General features: G+C 37.3%; 1 protein-coding gene across 8 annotated transcripts in view; it reads right to left on the reverse strand.

Annotated features, from left to right (window-relative positions):
* Aig1 (androgen induced 1) overlaps positions 1-18,984 on the reverse strand; it is a 242,918-nt gene that overhangs the window by 174,832 nt on the left and 49,102 nt on the right. For all 8 annotated transcript variants that reach the window (XM_071612967.1, XM_027938509.2, XM_071612964.1 and 5 more), the window contains one exon: positions 5,404-5,559. In XM_071612967.1, the coding sequence (XP_071469068.1) occupies positions 5,404-5,559 (156 nt within the window). The remainder of the gene's footprint in view (positions 1-5,403; positions 5,560-18,984) is intronic.

Genomic DNA, 18,984 nt, shown 5'->3' on the forward strand with positions numbered 1-18,984 from the left:
GTGTGTTGTATGTTACATTAAAAGGTATTAATATTAGTAAATAATTGATATGCTTGTTTTCTATTTAAGACAACCTCTTACATTTAATAAATGTGTAATGAAAATAATATTTTTTGAATTATAGGGATATGATAATCTAAACTGTTATACATCTCAAAAGTTTTCTTCATGTAGCTTAAACTTAGGTAGAATATCAATAAATGAAGACTATGGAGAATTACCTTTTTTGGGGGTGGGGACTAAGGATTGAACTCAGGGGCATTTAACCACTGAGGCATACCTCACTCCTTTTTATATTTTATTTAGAGACAGGTTCTTGCTAAGTTTCTTAGAGCCTGCCTAAGTTGCTGAGGCTGGTTTACGAACTCACAATCTTCCTGCCTTGGCCTCCCAAGCCACTGGGATTACAGGCATGTGCCAGCACACCTGGTGAGGAATTACTTTTGAAAATAATTGCAATATACTTTTTCGTGGAGTTTGCATCAGAGATTTATTTTATTTTATTGTAATAGTTTTTCCCTTTATTTCCTCCCCTGTCCCCTCCCAGTACTGGGGACTGAACCCACAGGCACTATGTCACTGAACTACATCCCCAGTCCTTTTTTATTTTTATTTTGAGACAGGGTCTTGTTAAATTGCCCAGCTAACCTCAAACTTGTGATCGTCCTGCCTCAGGCTCCTGAGTTACTTGTATTACAGGCATGTGCCCAACCAACTTAAGTGGTAATAATAAAACAAGAACTTTCTTCCTTGTGAAACATGAACGCTTCCTGGAGCAAAGCCACAAGGAGTCACCTGAAGAAGCACTTTACTCTTCCTGTGGTTCCCAGCCCTGAAGGGAGATGCCCAGCCAATGGGGCTCACAACTGCAGAAGGATGGACACAGCATTTGTGGCCAGTACCTGATGGGCACAGTTATAATACCCGCAGGAATTTGTAGCATTAAGAATTCTTATCATATGTGCAAATGATTCATAATAACATGTGAAGTAAACACCTTTCATCATTTTGGTTGATGCAAACAGAATTCCAGAGAGCAAAACATCTAAGCACCTTTGGAGCATGAGGGGAGCACAGGTCCTAGCTCCAGCAACCTAAGGTAGAAAGTATCGACTCTGTGTTTGGAAACCCTTATGTCCTAAGGGCTTTTCTGCTCTGCTGCTCTGGCTGCAAGGTGCCTGCTGACCACGCCCAGTGCTCCTTGCTGTAACAGGCTTCCTCTACCTCATACTTCTTGTCAGTTTGTTCCTGAGGAAGCAGTGTTATCTTTGCTTCATAGTACAGGCATGAGAGACTGTTTGGCCCAAGCTTTTCCTGGTGCTCCCACTCTCCCTCTTTCTCTCACATGCACACATGTGCACATACATTTCACAGCTGCAACGAAGGCATCAAGGAAGACAGGGTGGGTTATGCAGGATTTGTAATTTCTGCACTAATGCATCCTCCAGGAACAAGGTTAATTGAGAGTTGACAGTAATTGCTTTCTGTGAGCATGGAGCACTAAATATGATTTGGTGACCCGTGGACCTAATGTATCTACTTCAAGCTCTCTCTTACCTCAAGGATATATAAAAATAATGAAACATTCCAATCAAAGATAATTGGAGTAAAGGTTTGTTTCAGTGTGACCTTGAAGAAATCAGGCAGCTTTGCTTGAGTGAACAGAGCATGTATCATCTTGATTCCCACCAATGCAAAGCTGGCCTTGATTAGTAATGCCAATGGCCGGAAATCACCACCACTCCCAAAGCCTTGCAATTCATTTCACAGGGATAACCCACGGGAGGCTCTTCTTACCATGTGCAGTTTATTTCTGAACCCTGTCACCCTTTTAAAGAAGCATTACAAATAATTCTATGACATTATGTGGTCTGGAAGCACTGAGTTTATTAGGAACAATCAAACCAAGAATGTCTTTTGTCTTCTGTGTGTTTGTTGACTTTTGTGCTGGCAAGATACCACTCTAGTTAAAGACAGTAAGCTTATACTTTTAACTAAAAAACAAACAAACAAAGAGTAAAATGAGTATGAAAGTGTCCCTCTCCCAAAACCCTAAATCTGTCCCCAATGGCAATCCAATGCAGCCCTCTTAATGAAGAACAATTGTACATTTTCCATAAATTCAACTCTAGGCACTGGATCCATTTGTTATTCTGCTTGAAAAATGCACACAATCAAATTTCACTACCTCGCCAGTACATCTTTGTCTTGGTAATGCCTTGGGGTGGCTGCTGTAGCCCAGATGCTGCCCTGCCCTGTGAAGGTGCAGATATCCTTTGCTGGGTGGGTTTGAGGGGACCCTGAAGGTTGTGCCTGTCCTGTCCTGGGATTAGAGTACACAGTCGCAGAGCAAGGCAGTATGTGCCTGAATTAATGTTTCAGGAATCTGTTTATCTGAGTTTAGTCTTAAAGTTATTTATTAAGTCACTATTTGTGACATTCTAATCGTATCTTGAGGAGTCGGTGAAGATTTAATATGTGCCAACCTCTTCTAGAATCACCTAAAAATTGTTTTTACTAGTGATGAGGCATCTATGAATTTCTATTTCCTTAGGAAACATATAGAAAATCGAATTTAAACTCTAATGCAATGCCAAGTACAGGGACAACTTATTGAGACCCTATAAGAAAATAAAAATTTTAAATGGTCTGGGGGAGAGCTCAGTGGTAGGGGCACTTGTCTAGCACATGTGAGACCCTGGTTGATCCCCAGGACTACAAACACAAAACAAAGAATAAAACTACAGTAGTGTTTTAGACCCTTCTGAGCAAATGCATGACTTCACAATAAAATTAATGTATCTTGAAAGAATCCATTTATCAAGATTTTTTTTTATTTTTGCCTCAAGATGAATTTCTGTGCATTAGAGTTAGAAATGTGGAAGAAACTGGGTAAAGAGATACAAAGCCAAATGACACAGTAAGGTAGAAACAGTAGAAAACATAAGATTTCCAGAGAATACTGGCCAAGATTGTTCTTAATTGGAGAAGAGTGGGAAAGGGAGGAAGGAAAGAAAGAAGGAGAACAAAGAAAAGTAACAGAAACTAAAGGAAGTTAAAAAAAACAGACTATAATAATAAGAAAGATTATGAAAAATGGAAATAGTGACTATAAGATACCAGTGGCCAAGGAAAAAATGAGTGGAAGAAATCAGCAAGTTGCATATCTGTGATTCATCACTACCACTTTACTCTCTTCTGTGACTGCAGAGCACTGATCACCTCCTTTGTGCCGGGTGGCACAGGATGGAGGTGCCAGGTGCGAGGCCAAGGCTGACCTGCTGCTCGGGAACTTGTCACCAGGGGAAAGTTGAACACTGTGCTGTGAAAATGTGATGCTGTGACTTCTGGTTAACATGGGCGTGGAGATGAAGAGTAGTGCTACTCCTCTTCTTCTTCCAAAATATGGACAAATCAACAAAAACAGTAAATCACAGAGGAAAATATCAGATGTAATAAACACAGAAGCAAATCAAAAGGCTCACAAACTCACACCTGTGAAACACACCCACACTGAATTTAGGAAGAACGCTCAAACTTGATGAATACCTCAAGTCTCAAGCACAAAAAGGTGCAGAAAATCTCCCACCAAAGAATGTCACAACCATCCAAAGAGCATAGGCAATGAGCCTTTGAGAAGCAGGTAAAATTTATACCGTAAGTCAGAATGTTCCTGTGGAAACACGTCAGCATCAGTTAACAGGAGACGTGGAGCTAAGAGAAAACATGCCCATATCTGTGCTCCTACTTTTATTGTATTACTATTGTATTCTTTTTACCCAATGAAGACTTCCAGAGGCAATGATACTCCTATAGAATTATAAAGTTTAAAAAAAAAAAAAGAAACACACACACCCCAACTATATGGACACACACACAGACTTGAATATCTAGATAATTCTTTTATGCAGAAAGTGTACATCTTTACACTTCATGCTAGAGAAAAAATTTTCTTCTATATGGCTATTCTGATGCAAGGTATTTGAATTTTAGAAGGCAAGTGCAAAGAAGGAATATAAAATAATACAAAGTCAAATGACAGAGTAAAGCATTTAGATCTGTTGTGTAAAGGACAGAACCCGAGAGATCTGCTAGATGGCTTGGATCTGAGCACTGGCCCAGTGGCCTTCAGAAGACAAGCCTGAAGGAACGAGAGGGTCAGGGACTGGTTGTGAAGCCCCCCTTGCCCTTGCACAGTTCTCAGGAACTTGGGGCTCTCTCACCCAAGAAAATGCAACTCAGCACACAGGAAAAGAACTCAGCCACACACGTGGGGCCTCTGGCCATTATGAGAAAGAGCCACAGGAAGGATCTGGGCATAACTTTCTGACGATGAGCCTTGAACTTGGTGCTCCTGGTGCCTACGTCAGTGGCACTTCTGCTCCTCCAGGAAAAAAAATGGCAAGTGAGAGGTCTGAATTTGAACTAGGTAAAACACTCGGACCTGTCCTCACAACTTGAGATATAGAATTCTCTCATTCTTCTCCTGGCTATATACAAGTTCAAATCTAGAGTCTTGTGGAGACTTTGAAGAAATAAGGTTTATGTGCAGATGTAGGGAAGGAAGTTGGGTTATGGAGAGAATCTAACTGGAAACAAAGAAAGTCAGTGAATCCGGAATGGATCCAAACATTAAGTGGCATTTCTTAAGTGATGTTAACTAATGGTACAGTTGACAACTTGATTAAGTTAACAAGGGTGAACTAATGTTGATTTCTCTCTAAAACTAAAAAGCAAAACAATACAAAAAAAAAAAAAAAACCTAAAGTCTCTAATCAAATTACATACATTTCAAGTTTGGGGCTGTTTAAGACACCCTTATGGATTAAACTGTACCCCCCCCAAAAGTCTCATGTTGAAGTCTTAACCCCCCAGAAACTCTGGAGGTGATAACACTTGGGACTTTAAAGAGGGAACTGAGGTTAAATGAGGCCAGGAGGGGGATCCTGACCCAATATGAGTGATCTCCTTATAAAAAAAAGAAATTAGAGTACAGACCAGCACATGGGGAAGGAGATATAAGACACAGTGAGATGGTGATTATCTAGAAGTCAAAGAGAGAGGCCTCCAAGAAACCAACCCTGCCGATTGATCTTGATCTTAGACCTCCAGACTCCAGAAGTGTGAGAAAATAAACTTCTGCTGGTTAAGCCCTCCAGTCTGGGGTACTGGCAGCCCAGTGAACTAATCTAAATCTAAATCTAAACCTCGGGGCTGGTGTTGCAGCCCAGTGTTAGTATGTGTGCTTAGCATGCACAAGACTCTAGCTTCAATCCTCAGCACTAAAAGATAGAAAGGAAGGAGGAAATCAATCTCCTATAATGTGTCTTTTTTTCTATCTTAAAAATCTGAAATAAGATCCATGCTTTTTTTGTGGCTAAATGCATTCTACATCATACTCACAACCCCAACGGGAAAGGCCAACACAGCCAGCATCCAGTCCCGCAGAGAGATGAGCTTCTTGAGCTGCCTCTCTTGCTCTTGGTTCCCACTTCCTCTCGTCAGAAGACTAGAAAGATCAGTCAGCACGCAGATCCCGAAAAAGACGGCCTGGATAACCTGTAGGGAGACAAGTACAGGAACACATCAACAAGCACAGAGACACGGAGCAGTGGAACAGAATGTGAGCTGCACTTCTGCAACACAACCCAGGGTCAAAGCAGATCAAAGGCCCCACTGAAGAGCTGGACCTAGGAATAGGAAACAGGATATTTACAACTTGCCATTATAGGTGATAAGAGTTATCTTATAAACACTACTTCCATTTGCACTCATCTCAGCACAAGTGGAACACACACAAGTACAACACACACAAGCACACACATAACCAAGGAGGCCCAACAGAAAGCAGCGTTCATCGGCACACTCCACTTCTGTGATCCTGGAGCCTCTGGTTATACTGACCAGAGAGGTTCAGCGAACATCCAAGAAGTGGAAACACAAGGACAAGGGGAGTGTGAATGATAAACAAGATAACTCCGTCTAAACGTGAAGAAGCTTTCCTCGGTTTTAATCTCTTAATTTAGACATTCTCCCAACAAAGGAAGTGGTAGAAATCTTGTCTTGAAGTCATAAAGAAATCAACTGAGCACAATCATCCAGACTCTGATATAGATCAATTTTCTGTCAGCAAACTTGAACTAACTGACCTCCTCCTCGGGTTTTTCAGTATGTGTGAAATAAAATATTTCCAAAGTAATATAAACAGAGATACCCAACACATTTTCCCAGAAGAGCTCTCAGTATCAATAACAAATTGAATCAGTGCCATCAGCTGGGTTCTCACTTGTGCCATCTCAGGGAGAGCACCCTGAAATACTGCACACCAGTGACATGGAATGGAGTTCCAACGTGGGGATAAAATCACTGGTGATCCAGAGCTGAGTGAGGCAGGCAAAATACTGTCACATAGGAAAGCAAATGACAATTCAGACTATAGAAGGGACAGCACGTGTGTTCCCTGGGGTCAAAACCTTACCTACTTAGCACCAATGGTAGATTCAGGGAAAATTTTCTGGCTGATTCTATTAGAAATAATTTGTAAAACAATTTTACTCATCACCTCTTCAGAAAACAACAGGTACTTAAAACATTTTTTTCCCCCACACAGGCAGTGGAAAGTCTGTGAAAGCTTTGTGGGTGACTCCTCACTTAGGCACAGCATACAGGCTGAAAAAAGGTCCTAAAGAGCATCAAGGTCCGTCCCTTTGCTCAGCACAGGAACCCCTGTGTGGTTGATGTAGGCTTTCTGGGGCTTCCCAAATCCTGCTGATCTCAGTCCATCTTAGTTAGAGGGGAGCTCTGTGTTTCCTTATGACTTAGCCTCATCCTGTGCATCAATGACTTAAGGTTTATTGTCATTCTTTCTACAGCCAGAACTGGATTAGGAGAAGCTGAGGCTGTCCCAACTGAGAATGACACAGGAGACGCACGGGCAAGCATCATGTTTTGATAATCAGAAGTAACTTAAATGACTCAGGGAATAATTTCCTGCTTGGGACATTTGTCTATATTATTTTTAAGACTTTAGTCATTTGAATCTGTCAGTCCTACTAGAGTGTGAGACATTGGGGTGCTCATGCCTGGGAATAATAACTCCATGCTAATCTGGCCAGTAAACATTAAGATGCCCTGTGTGACAACCACAGAAATGCCAATGGCAATTCTCACCAGTATAATGATTTACAATATAATTCTGACAATACCAAGTTTTATAAAGATGTAGAGCAACCAGAAAGCTTATAATGGGAATGGAAATCTGGACAACCACCTTGGTTGGGGCTGACAATATCTAGTTACTTAACGATGTATATGTTCCTAGTAACTTAACAATGAAGACATTCCCTGGAGTACACACATATGCACTAATTACACCTACTGACAATTAATTTCAGCAGTCATTACTTCAAAAAAAGTTGGATAAATATAGGGTACTGAATTCATACAATGAAATTCTAATTACATATCAATTTTTAATTTTCACAGCAAAACATGAAACTAAAAAAAGAAAAGAATGGTGTATTTTGACATGATCAAAATAAATTTCAAAAAATACAAAGATAAATATGAGGATGCAGGTACATGAATTAAAATAGGTAGATTGGTAAAATATGGAAATTGGTAACACTGAATTCAGGTGCCTCTGGAGGGAAGATGACAGTGGGAGAAGGACACAAGAGCCTTGACTACATTGAGAGTGTTTTATTTCTTGAAGTTGATTACTGGACATACTGAAAGTTTTTTTGTATTACTCAAAAAATTTTTGTAGTATTCATAGAATAAGTCCAAATTAATTAAAAATAAAAGTTAAAAAATGGCTTCCATACTTTTAGAATATAATTAGCTAGTCTCTTCATTCCTTTCCTAAGTTCCCCCTGGATTTAAAGATTGGCTAATCACAGCAGGATTTGGTGAGCTCAAAGGCCAAGACACTGTAGTGTATGTATAAATTCCGCAGGGTTTTTGTTTATAGGCAAAAGAAAGAGAATCTTGGCTTAGTACTGATAAAGAAAAATATTTGGAAAACAATTATTTTTTTAATGCATCCTGGGAAACTGAGTGGTGGATAAGTGCAAGAAAAACAGTTCTAGTTACAATTATTGCAATACTTTCCAAACACAAGTAAATTTGCTACTACTTTTCACTTCAAAACCCAAAGATATAGTATCTAATACCAGACTTCCTTTTCCATTGTAAACAACCAGACCTCTATTCTAAATACATGAATCAATTTTTTAGATGCTGATTTTGTGATGATTAATTATATAGGTTGAATATCTCTAATCTAAAATGCTCCAAAATGCAAAACATTTTGAGTGTCAAACAGGATGCCACAAATAGAAATAGATCTTGAAATGGGTCAGTAAAAGTGCAGGTGCACAATACAGTTTATTCCATATACCCAAGGGGAAAAACGATCCTCCAAGCCCCTTTAGCAGCAATATAAACTGTGTTTTGTGTACCAATTATTAAAAATGGTGTACAAATTATCTTCAGACTATTGTATAATATGTATGTAAACATATATGAATTTTGTGTTTAGACTTGGATCCCATCCCCAGGATATCCTTCCCACTGTATATGTGCAAATATCCCAAAATCAAACATCTCTGATCCCAAGTATTTTAAAAAATATTTTTAGTTACACATGGACACAAAACCTTTATTTTTTTATTTAGTTTTTTTAATATGGTGCTGAGGATCAAACCAAGTGCCTCACACATGCTAGGCAAGCGCTCCACCACTGAGCCACAACCCTATCCCTGATTCCAAGTATTTTAAATAGAGGATATTGACCTGTATTACAAAAAAGGGGGTACATTTTATAGATAAAAAGTTCACGTCATCAAGAAGGTAAGATGATCTTAATTATATTTATACCTAAATAACAGACTTTCAAAAGAGAGGAAAAAGAAACCAATTTAACATGAAACTAAATTACTTAATAAAATTTTTTTGGATAAATGAATCATTTGCTGATTCTTGGGGTGCAGATACTTTTATAAAGACTTTTTAAAAAGGAATAGCAATGTAAGGGAACTTTAAAATGAAAAAGGGGGGAAACAATTTCATATTTTAAAATTACCTCTAGATAGGGCATAGGGATGGGAAGGAAAGGGAGGGAGAAGGGGAATAGCTAGGATGGTGGAAGGAGATGGTCATCATTATACAAAATATATGTATGAAGATGTGAATTTGGTGTCAACATACCTTATATACAAACAGAGATATGATAAATGGTGGTATAAAGGTGTATTAAGAATTGTATGCAAAAAAAAAAGAGAGCTCGTGTATAATGGCATAATTTGGCTTGAACACACTTTATATACAGAATTACATAAAAGTTGTGCTGTAAATGGATAATTATGAATGTAATGCACTCCACTATTGTCATCTATGTAAGAAAGAAAGAAATAAATACAATGGAAAAAAATTTAAAAAAAAAGAAAAAGAATTTCTAAAAATATACACATAATAGGCTAAACAACATTTTGTCAAATTTGCCTGGTTAACAGCACATATGAATGGGGTCTACACTTTTCTAGGGCTACCTCATCATCATCTTATTTAAAGTGCCATACCTGGGTGGCTGCCTCTCACTCTCTGGCCTCTCTGCTGGCTCCCCTTCCTGTGACTAGAGTAGGCGCCTCCTTACCTGCACTGCTACAGATTTCCCCAAGTGAGAAGGTGGAGGTCAAGAAATGCAGAAGCCGTAAAACTATCTTCTAGCTTCTGAATATAAGGAGACAGAGGAAATTTGGAGGTTTTATTCTTGTTTCTTTACTTCAGATATTAAGCTGAGGACAGAGCTCAGGAGCAGAGTGCTTACCTATTCTGTGAGAGGCCCTGGGTTTGATCCTCAGCACTACAAAGAAAAAGAAATCTTTGTCTTTAACTCACATGATCAAAAGAAAATCTTTGAAAATTATGAAACAGCCTACTATTCCCTGGAGAATGGACTGACTTTTGGTTATTTGCTTTAGAAGCAGTTTGCCAATATTGTAAACCACTGTAGATTTCTGCCATTTTTATTAGAGTTTGATTTGAGCTGACAGTTAACAAATCTCATTAGTGACCTTTCATCTGTTTTTCTATTGCTTGTGTGTATATCATCCTTCCACTACAACTTAAAATTCACTATACTAATTGGATAAAATGTATACATTGTACAGAGATGTACAAGTGGGCCTTAAGCAGGATTACCTTGAAGTATTATTCAGCTCCAGCCATTCTGCAGGGCTGGCATTTCCAAACCATCAGCTCAGCATGACACACATATACACCATCTGGCTTTGAATTCTTAGCAGGCTGGTTGCTCTTATTATTTTACACCCCATGTAGAAATGAAGTGGTCAAATGTATCATCTGTCTCCAAGAAACATAAATAGGGATTGATCAGAATGTAAACGAAAATTCCCAGGATATTTTTGAGTCACTCAGTGTTTGCTCCTCTAGAAGGTTCTCTACTGTTTAGTTCCTTTGATATCTTTTCTTCACCTCCTCAACTCTTTCTGCCAGGAAATTATAGCTTATTTACTGAGTCACTTTAGATTTAGGATTCATTTTTACAAGTATAAAAATATACTCAAATTCCATTCATATTTTTAATCTTTTTTTACATGATGGTTTTGATTAAATTAATATTATTTTCCTTTCTCCTCTGGGATACACTAAATGATTACAATTCTGTCTGTACTAATAGACAAGTCTGTTAGACTCCTACCATTTATTCCTGAATGTACATAATATAGTTTATTCAGAATCAGTTTTGTTTTACTCCATGATCTCATCTTCAATTCTCTCAATTAAATTTATTTGCACCAAAACCATATATATCAAGTTATGTCATTAATTTAATTAGTTTCTAATTTGTACATTTCTGCCTAACTCAGTCAAGACACAAGAATTTATTCAAGTAGGGAAAGCAGCACATAGAGTAAGAAATGAAATCATTATTTATATGATTTTTAAAGGCCAGAGTGCAGTTGTCATGACCACAGGATCTTCAGCAACTGCTGTCTATGGTGCATCACACTTTGATTATGTTGTGCTTTCATAAGATTAAAGAATGCCATGATGTCTACTTGAAGAGGATGCTTAGTTTCAAGTTAATTTTAGACAAAGAAGACAGAAGAAACAAGAAGGTGGAACTCAGGGGTAGCAGTGGAAACTGGAGTGACAAGGATCATGGAATGAAGGAGCACTGTGGAGAGAACAGATGGGAAGGAGGCAGTGAGATTTATCGGTGTCATCAAGAAAGGCCTGGAGGAGTCTCCATATGAAGATAAGAGCATTAATTAAAGGCGAAATGATAAGGAAGTAATGAAAACTCTACCTGGACTCTTCTAATTAGAGACCATAAAGGGTTTTGTGACACTTAATAAATGTATGTGTAATCCAAAGAATAGATAGGTAGTCTACATGTAGATTATCTACCTATCTCTATTATCTATCTTTACATACAACATATATTATATAATACAAAGTATGTGACAGGCGGCAAGAACAAAAGAGAAAGAAGATTATCCTATGCAGAAAGGTAACTGATTCATTTGGAGAAATGGTCTGAGTTCAGACCTTCCTGTATCTCACCTACAGTCACATATAATGAGGTCTTTTTATAACATAGATGTTATTTTGTTTTCAGTTCATAAAAACTTTCATGAAGTTCTTGTTGGAAACCAACCTAAACAGTGTCTCTGTGCAACCAAGAGCAAATCTGACTGGAGGATTAAAGAGCACATGGAAAGAACAGAGGAGCCATAAACTAGCAGCACCAAAACATACTCTCTTCAAGGGAATTCCCCTCCTTCCCACAGATATCCAACCTTTTAATAGTACCTAATACACTCCCTGTCATCAAGATCAAAACTGCAAGCCAAAGGTAATTCAGCACCATGAGACAGTGACCCAGGATGCTACCAGATGCAATGCTACCAGTCTGCAATGATTTCCTCTGCATTTCTTTCCAGGGTCTTCCTTGACTGAGATATTTGAACATCCTTGGCACTTCCACAGCCAGGGAAGTTGATCATCAGTCCCTTGTACTCTGTGATCAGGTGCATGCTTAAATGCTACTCTCTAGAGAAATCAATGCGTTTAAAAGTACATCATGCTGTCTCTGCCTCGCTTATCCACTGAGACAACCCATCAGATGCACCGCCCTGTGAATTAGCCTCTATGACCCGTAAGGAGGTTAGCCTGACCAAGCCAATATGGACCTCTCACTCTAATGACTGTGTAACTCTATTTCTCTAATTCTGTCATTTAAGTGCTGTGCTTTAAACCAAAGCTTTTTCAAGAAACCTTCACCACAAACATTTTCAAGGAGATGGACTCAAGGCATCATCAAGCTCGTGGTTTGCAGAATGTGATTTAGAATCCCTGCCCGTGTGCACAGACATTTACCTCATACTGCTCCATCTCATTACTGAAAATCAATGAAATAAGCCATAAGTCACTACTGGCAAGCAATCCATTCAGACAGAAGAAAAAAAAAACAAACAAGCTTTTCAGTCAGAAGTAATGTAGTCTGATAAGCAGTTTTGGAAAGGAAGGTTTGTCAACAAAAATTCATCCAACATCATGTAACTACTTATAAGTAGCAAGGAGCAGTCATCTAAGAATGCATTTGGATATGTTTCACAATGGAATGGGTAAGACATGCCATGTTCCATCACAAGCCAACAAGAGGACAGCAGGGACCTTTCCACAGACTCCACAGTTATTTGCAAATAATGACAGAAAACTACCCCCTGTGGTGTTCTGACTGCATTTTCACAGCTATGAGGGAGGGTCTTACACCAACACCACAAGCTACTCAAAAAGTATGAACGTAAAGATTTCCTAAAAACTATTAATATTAGCAAAAATCCCTTTCCAACACTGAACTAAACAAACACCACTGATTGATTGATTTAATAAATATTTATTGATTACTGTGTACAAAGCACTCAGTAAAAAAATGCAGAAATGCAAACTATTCAATGATGGAACACTATCTCACAAACCTAAAGATGATCAGATAAACCTAACTGCCCTAACTTATCTACATTTGCTAAATAGATGAAGTCTAGGCTTATGCACAAAAATAGGGATGAATAGTTATTGGGGGGAGGAGATGTTGCATCTTTAATAACAGAAATCTGAAGTGCATTAAATTTTCTAACATTGCAAAATGTATTTCATCTAACTAAGGTTTTAGTCATGGTGAAAATTTGTGTCACCAGGAGATTATTTAAATGTCAAAAGAAATCACTGAAGAGCTTGATAAATCTTAATCCTAAATAAAAGAGGGCCTTGACCTGAGTCAAGATCAGATCAGATTTTAACTGATAGATGATACAGAATCAGATAATTATATAGAACCAATGCACAATCTGTAGAGTGTAAAAGAAATTTTAAGTATTATTGCATATACACGTATACAGGTGAAACTGTATTAATGAAGCCCATTAGAAAGATGTGGCCCCTGTCCATAGAAGCATCTATTTAAATATTTTAAATCTATTGATTGTGGTCTGGCCAAACCTTAGCCTACATAAAGTCTACGTCTATACAACTGTTGTTAAGTTGATGACTGGTTAAGATAGTTATAAAGGCAGTTCCCTGTTTCTAACTTGATTTGTGTCTTGGGGAAAAGAACCTTCCAAGCAATAGTTTCTGGGTGGCTTTGCAAGGGTTCTTTCACTCTTTATCAGATAATATTTGTGACATTAACTCAAATTGGCTATTGTTCTACCATAATTTTTTTTTTTTTATATTTTGGAGTTTACCAGCATAGACCCTGAAAGAGTTGAAGATAAACCATTCTTCTCATTATACTCTCTGTTAGTACACCTGTGACCCCACCTTCAGGAGTGTTTAGGAGTCTAGTATCTTTAGAAGTATGAAGCTGGTGCTAGAGGAGTCCCACAACTACCCAACTTAAGTGACAATGTGAATCTCAGACAAAATTAAAAGTTCCAAAAATAGTTTAAACTTTCATTAATGGCATAAAAAAGAAAATACCAGGGGCTGTAGCTATGGCTTAGCAGTGGCATACTTACCTGGCATGTGTGAGGCACTGGGTTCGATTCTCAGCACCACATATAAATAAATAAAATAAAGGTCTATCAACAACTAAAAAAAATATTTAAAAGAAAATATCAAGTGGAGAAGATAATGTGGAACAATGCAAGTGGGGCTATATTTTGGTTCAATCACTTTGGAAAATAATGGCATTATCTCAAAAGTTAAGGATGCATATCTCCATGAATGGTCTTACATATGTCTCCTGGAACCCAGAGCTGATGGGTAGAATGGGACTGAAATTGTAGACATGTTTCTGTCCTGTAGACTAGCATGAAAAAAAAAACCAAAATAAAAATAAAGAAGTGGTTCTACTATTTATTATATTAAGAAACTGAGAAATACATTCAGTAAACAATTTCTTAGGTAACACAGTCAAGACCTCCACTAATTTCTTAACAAATTTATCACTTTAAATTTCTATTAAGGAACAATCTTTTTTCTTGAAGATTGAAAGTAATAGATAAAATTTTGAGTTACAACTAAAGAGTTAATATACGATTTTCTCATACTTTAATGACTCACTTGAAACCTTAAAATTGTAGGTTTATGTTAGATTTTAGAACTGAATTTTTAAATTTTTTAATACAGAGGAAATTTAATGTAAAAATTATTAAGCTATCATAGGAGGGAAGGTATAAAGAGACTATAAAAAGGCACCAGGGGCTTATCTTAACATTTTAAACATAACAGAACTTAAAATTTGTTAATTTTTAGTAGAGAAAGCTGAAGTGGATGGTCAAAAGTAAAATTTACATGTATATTGAAAATTTACCAATCTTTTTCATGCCCTTCCTATTCATATTAGAATTTTTATAATGTGAAAAAAATAGAAAACAGATGTATACAGGCTCGACCAAAGATAAAAACAGAGGTATTATAAAGCAGTGAAAATAAATTCCTAAAGTTACATGTATCAACATGGGTGAATCACATAAGCAAGCTCTGGAAGACTGAAAAGAATAACGCCATTTTAACAAAGTTCTAAGCCGGGCGCAGTGGTGCATGCCTGTAATCCCAGTGTTCAGGAGGCTGAGACAGGAGGATCATGAGTTCAAAGCCAGTCTCAGCAATGGCAAGGTGCTAAGCAACTAAGTGAGACTGTGTCTCTAAATAAAATACCAAGTAGGGCTGGGAATGCAGCTCAGTGGTCAAGTACCCCTGAGTTCAATCCTCGGTACCAAAATACATAAATAAAATTCTAAAAGAAATTTGAAAAAAATTCAAATATTGACACAGAAAATACACATGTAGTAAGCTTGTAAGAAAAAGTAAGTCACTGGGCTTGGTGGCACACGCCTCTAATCCCAGAAGCTCAGGAGGCTGCAGCAGGAGGATTACAAATTCAAGCCAGCCTCAGAAATAGCAAGGTGCTGAGCAACTCAGTGAGATACTGTCTCTAAATAAAACACAAAACAGGGATGGGGATGTGGCTCAGTGGATGAGTGCCCCTGAGTTCAATCCCTGGTGCCAAAAAAAAAAAAAAAAAAGAGAGAGAGAGAGAGAGAAAAGAAGAAAAAAGGAAAGAAAAGAAAAGAAAAAGGAAATCAATGATAATAAACCCTACCTATATCCCAATTAGTGTCTCCCCTTTCCTGTCTCAATCATAAGCACTTTTTTAACCACCTGATTCAGTAAAATGATATCACCATTAGTGTTGCTATTTTATGTGTCTGACTCTCTTGTAGGCTACATAAGAGTATGGTTTGGTTTTGGTTCAATAGTGTATCCCTAGAGCTTGGGGTATAGTGTTAATACACACTTACTTATTACAGAATTAATCTCAGTGGGGAAGACAACTCAATGGAGTGGGAAGGGACCTGGCTTTGAACTGACAGAGGATGGCCAAGAAATGTCACAGTCCCTGTAAGGAAAGGGGCTGCAGAGCTGGATTTCTACTCACCTGCACTGCTGTATTGCTGTTTTTCAAAAAGTGTTCAGAGTCCTCATTTCAGGGCATGCAAATGGTAACTAATGGGTCTGAGGGCTTCAAGGCAAGCCCAGCACGACACGGGGCACTGAGCGTACGAAGAGATGAATAATTAGAGATCAATCATGGAGCTTGGGATGAATGGACAGAAAAAAAGGTGAAGTCAGAAGGGAGACAAAATGAGAGTACTTGAGAGTGTCACAGGGCAGTGGGCATGAACATCTGCAAGATGGGAGAGACTATGGATCGGGCAGTTCTCAGTGACAAGACCCAGTAAACTCCCAGATGGATGAGACAGATGTCAGCAGAGTTGAGGAGAAAGGAAGAATGTAAGAAGTGAGTCTCATATACTAACTATATTATTGTAAATGTCGTGGCAAATAAAAAAAGGTTAAAAGAAATTGGAATCAAAATTTAAAATAACTTATATTTTAAAAGAGCACCAAAGATGTTAGAAACCTTTCAATATAAGATATAACTTAAAAATAGATGTTTATGAAATAATGAATAGCAACTGACTACTTTGAATCAATAGAAATATAAACAATGGCAATTTCTGTTCAGTAACATTACAGTAATGCATCTTCTTTTGATTTTGCCACATTTCTGTTCTCATAAACATACAAGGTACGTGTTTAAATGCTAATCTAATGGAAAAAAATCAATAGCCAAAGTTGTACAAGGACAGAAGAATTCTTTCAATTTGATGAATATACCCCATAAAGGAATAAATTTAGTTTCATTACTTTTACTATGGATGGAAGAAAGAAGGCAAATCCCAATTTTTCTGGAGAAGCTCCAACAGGTATAAATAAAAATGCATATATATTTTTCTAAAAAGCAGTATTCATCTATAAACTACTTTCTGAGAGAAGTTAATTCAACATTCACTCATCAAAGGTCAAATAAAATGGGGAGGAAATAACAGGAAGAGCTCTAAGAATTCACAAAATAAAAAATGCATAACTAATGTTGACTTACAAAGTACAAGAATTTTGAAAATTAGCAATAATTTCCTCACCAGAACAAATATAAACAAAATAACTTGCTGCTTGTTAGAAGTTAGGAAGTATACTAAATTTTGTATTAGAAAGCTCACTAAAACGTTGAGTTGTTAAAGATAGCTGGGAAAAACAAATGGATGAAAAACTTGGTATAGTATACTAAATTTAGTTGTAAAAAAATATATTTACAGAGCTGGGGCTGTAGCTCAGTGCCTAGCACGTGTGAGGTCCTGGGTTTAATCCTCAGTACCATGTAAAAGTAATAGAATAAAGTACTGTGAAAAAAGTTCTTTAAAAAAAAAAAAAGATGTTTACTAATTTTAAGTGATTCTAAATGAGATTTTCCTAAGAAGCAGTTGGGAAAAAAATAGAATTAACAATAACATGTAAAATAATTAATGTAAGGTTTTACCAGTAGGAAATCAAATACTTAAGGCTTATGAGTGGCTAAGAGTTGTATGAATGGATATGTCTACCACTTGGTGGAGAAAACCCTGGTTGCTAACAGTAACTGGAGTTATAGCAAATGGTTTCAATAGCTTCTCCAAATAGTTCACAGTGACATTTTTATGGCAATTTTGCCTGTAGGTAAAGAAGGAAAGGAGGAGGAAAAGGGAGCGAGGAAGAGAAATAACGGCAAGTTGTAAATCCAATGTTCTGAAATATATTATTTACATATACCCCCCACACACACACATACACCCTTCATTCTTAACATTACATGAAATACTCAGCACACAGTCAATAACTCCTGATCAGAATATAACAGCTGAAGGTTGATGCTTCAAATTGGTTAATGCTGGAAGAAATCTTATAGTTAAAAATACAGTGGGCAAATAAGAGAAAATCTATCCATCTTTTCCTATCATAACTGATACTTGATGCTAGAGCTGAACTGGAAAGATCATCAAATTATGTCAAATTTTTAGACAGTCCATAAGGCAGCTTAGGTAGTGCATACAACATGTGCCTCAATTTTTTAACTCTATTATTGATGCTGAGGCCAGAACAAAATATTTCACTAGATATACAAAGTCCCACTATTCTTTTGCAATTTCAAAAAGTTTATGATGTGTTTGATATTAAGTTGAGCATATCTGGGCAAAAATGAAGGATATTCTGTTAGCCATAGAGCTCCAAGACATGAGCTGAGAAAATTGTTAGTTAGGGCTAAAGACAAAGTAGTCCAAAAATGCTCTCTTCAGGACTTTCTCCAGAAGCTCCACCTTGAATAGCTTCAGCCCTGATCATGACAGAGATTTCCCAAGTCCCTTTGTTATAAACTCTTTTTAAAAAATTTAGACTAGGAATACTATGTTCTATTTTTTTATTTAATTGGTTTTATTTTTTTAAAATACACGACAGCAGAATACATTAAAATTCTTATTACACATATAGAGCACAATTTTTCATATCTTTGTATATAAAGCATGTTCACACCAGTTCATGTCTTTATACATGTACTTTGTGTTTTTTGCATTACAATTCTTATTACACATATATACCACAATTTTCATAGGACTTTATGATTTAATTATTTACTATCACTATCACTCATAAAGCAACATAAATGATAAGGTTAAGCTATTAAACTAATTTTCGTTATGGAATAAATGAAGAAGACATGGGGAGAGCTCTCTATATATAAATGAAATAAGTTCTAAAAGCACAGGTACACAAACTGCTTTCTGGAAGGTGTGCTTTTCCTAGAAAAACTGGTCTATGTCTTAAGTCCAATGCACAGGGATCTTTTACTTTAACATTAAACGCATACTGTTGGGGCTGGGGTTGTGGCTCAGTGGCACAGCTCATGTCTCACACATGTGAGGCACTGGTTTGGTCCTCAGCACCACATAAAATAAATAAATAAACAAATTAAAGATTTTTGGTTTTTTAATTTTTACAAAGCATACTGTACAGGGCTGGGGTTGTGGCTCAGTGGTAGAGCACTTGCCTAGCATGTGTGAGGCCCTGGGTTCA

This window comes from Marmota flaviventris, chromosome 6 (assembly GCF_047511675.1).
Source record: "Marmota flaviventris isolate mMarFla1 chromosome 6, mMarFla1.hap1, whole genome shotgun sequence".
Taxonomy (NCBI): domain Eukaryota; kingdom Metazoa; phylum Chordata; class Mammalia; order Rodentia; family Sciuridae; genus Marmota; species Marmota flaviventris.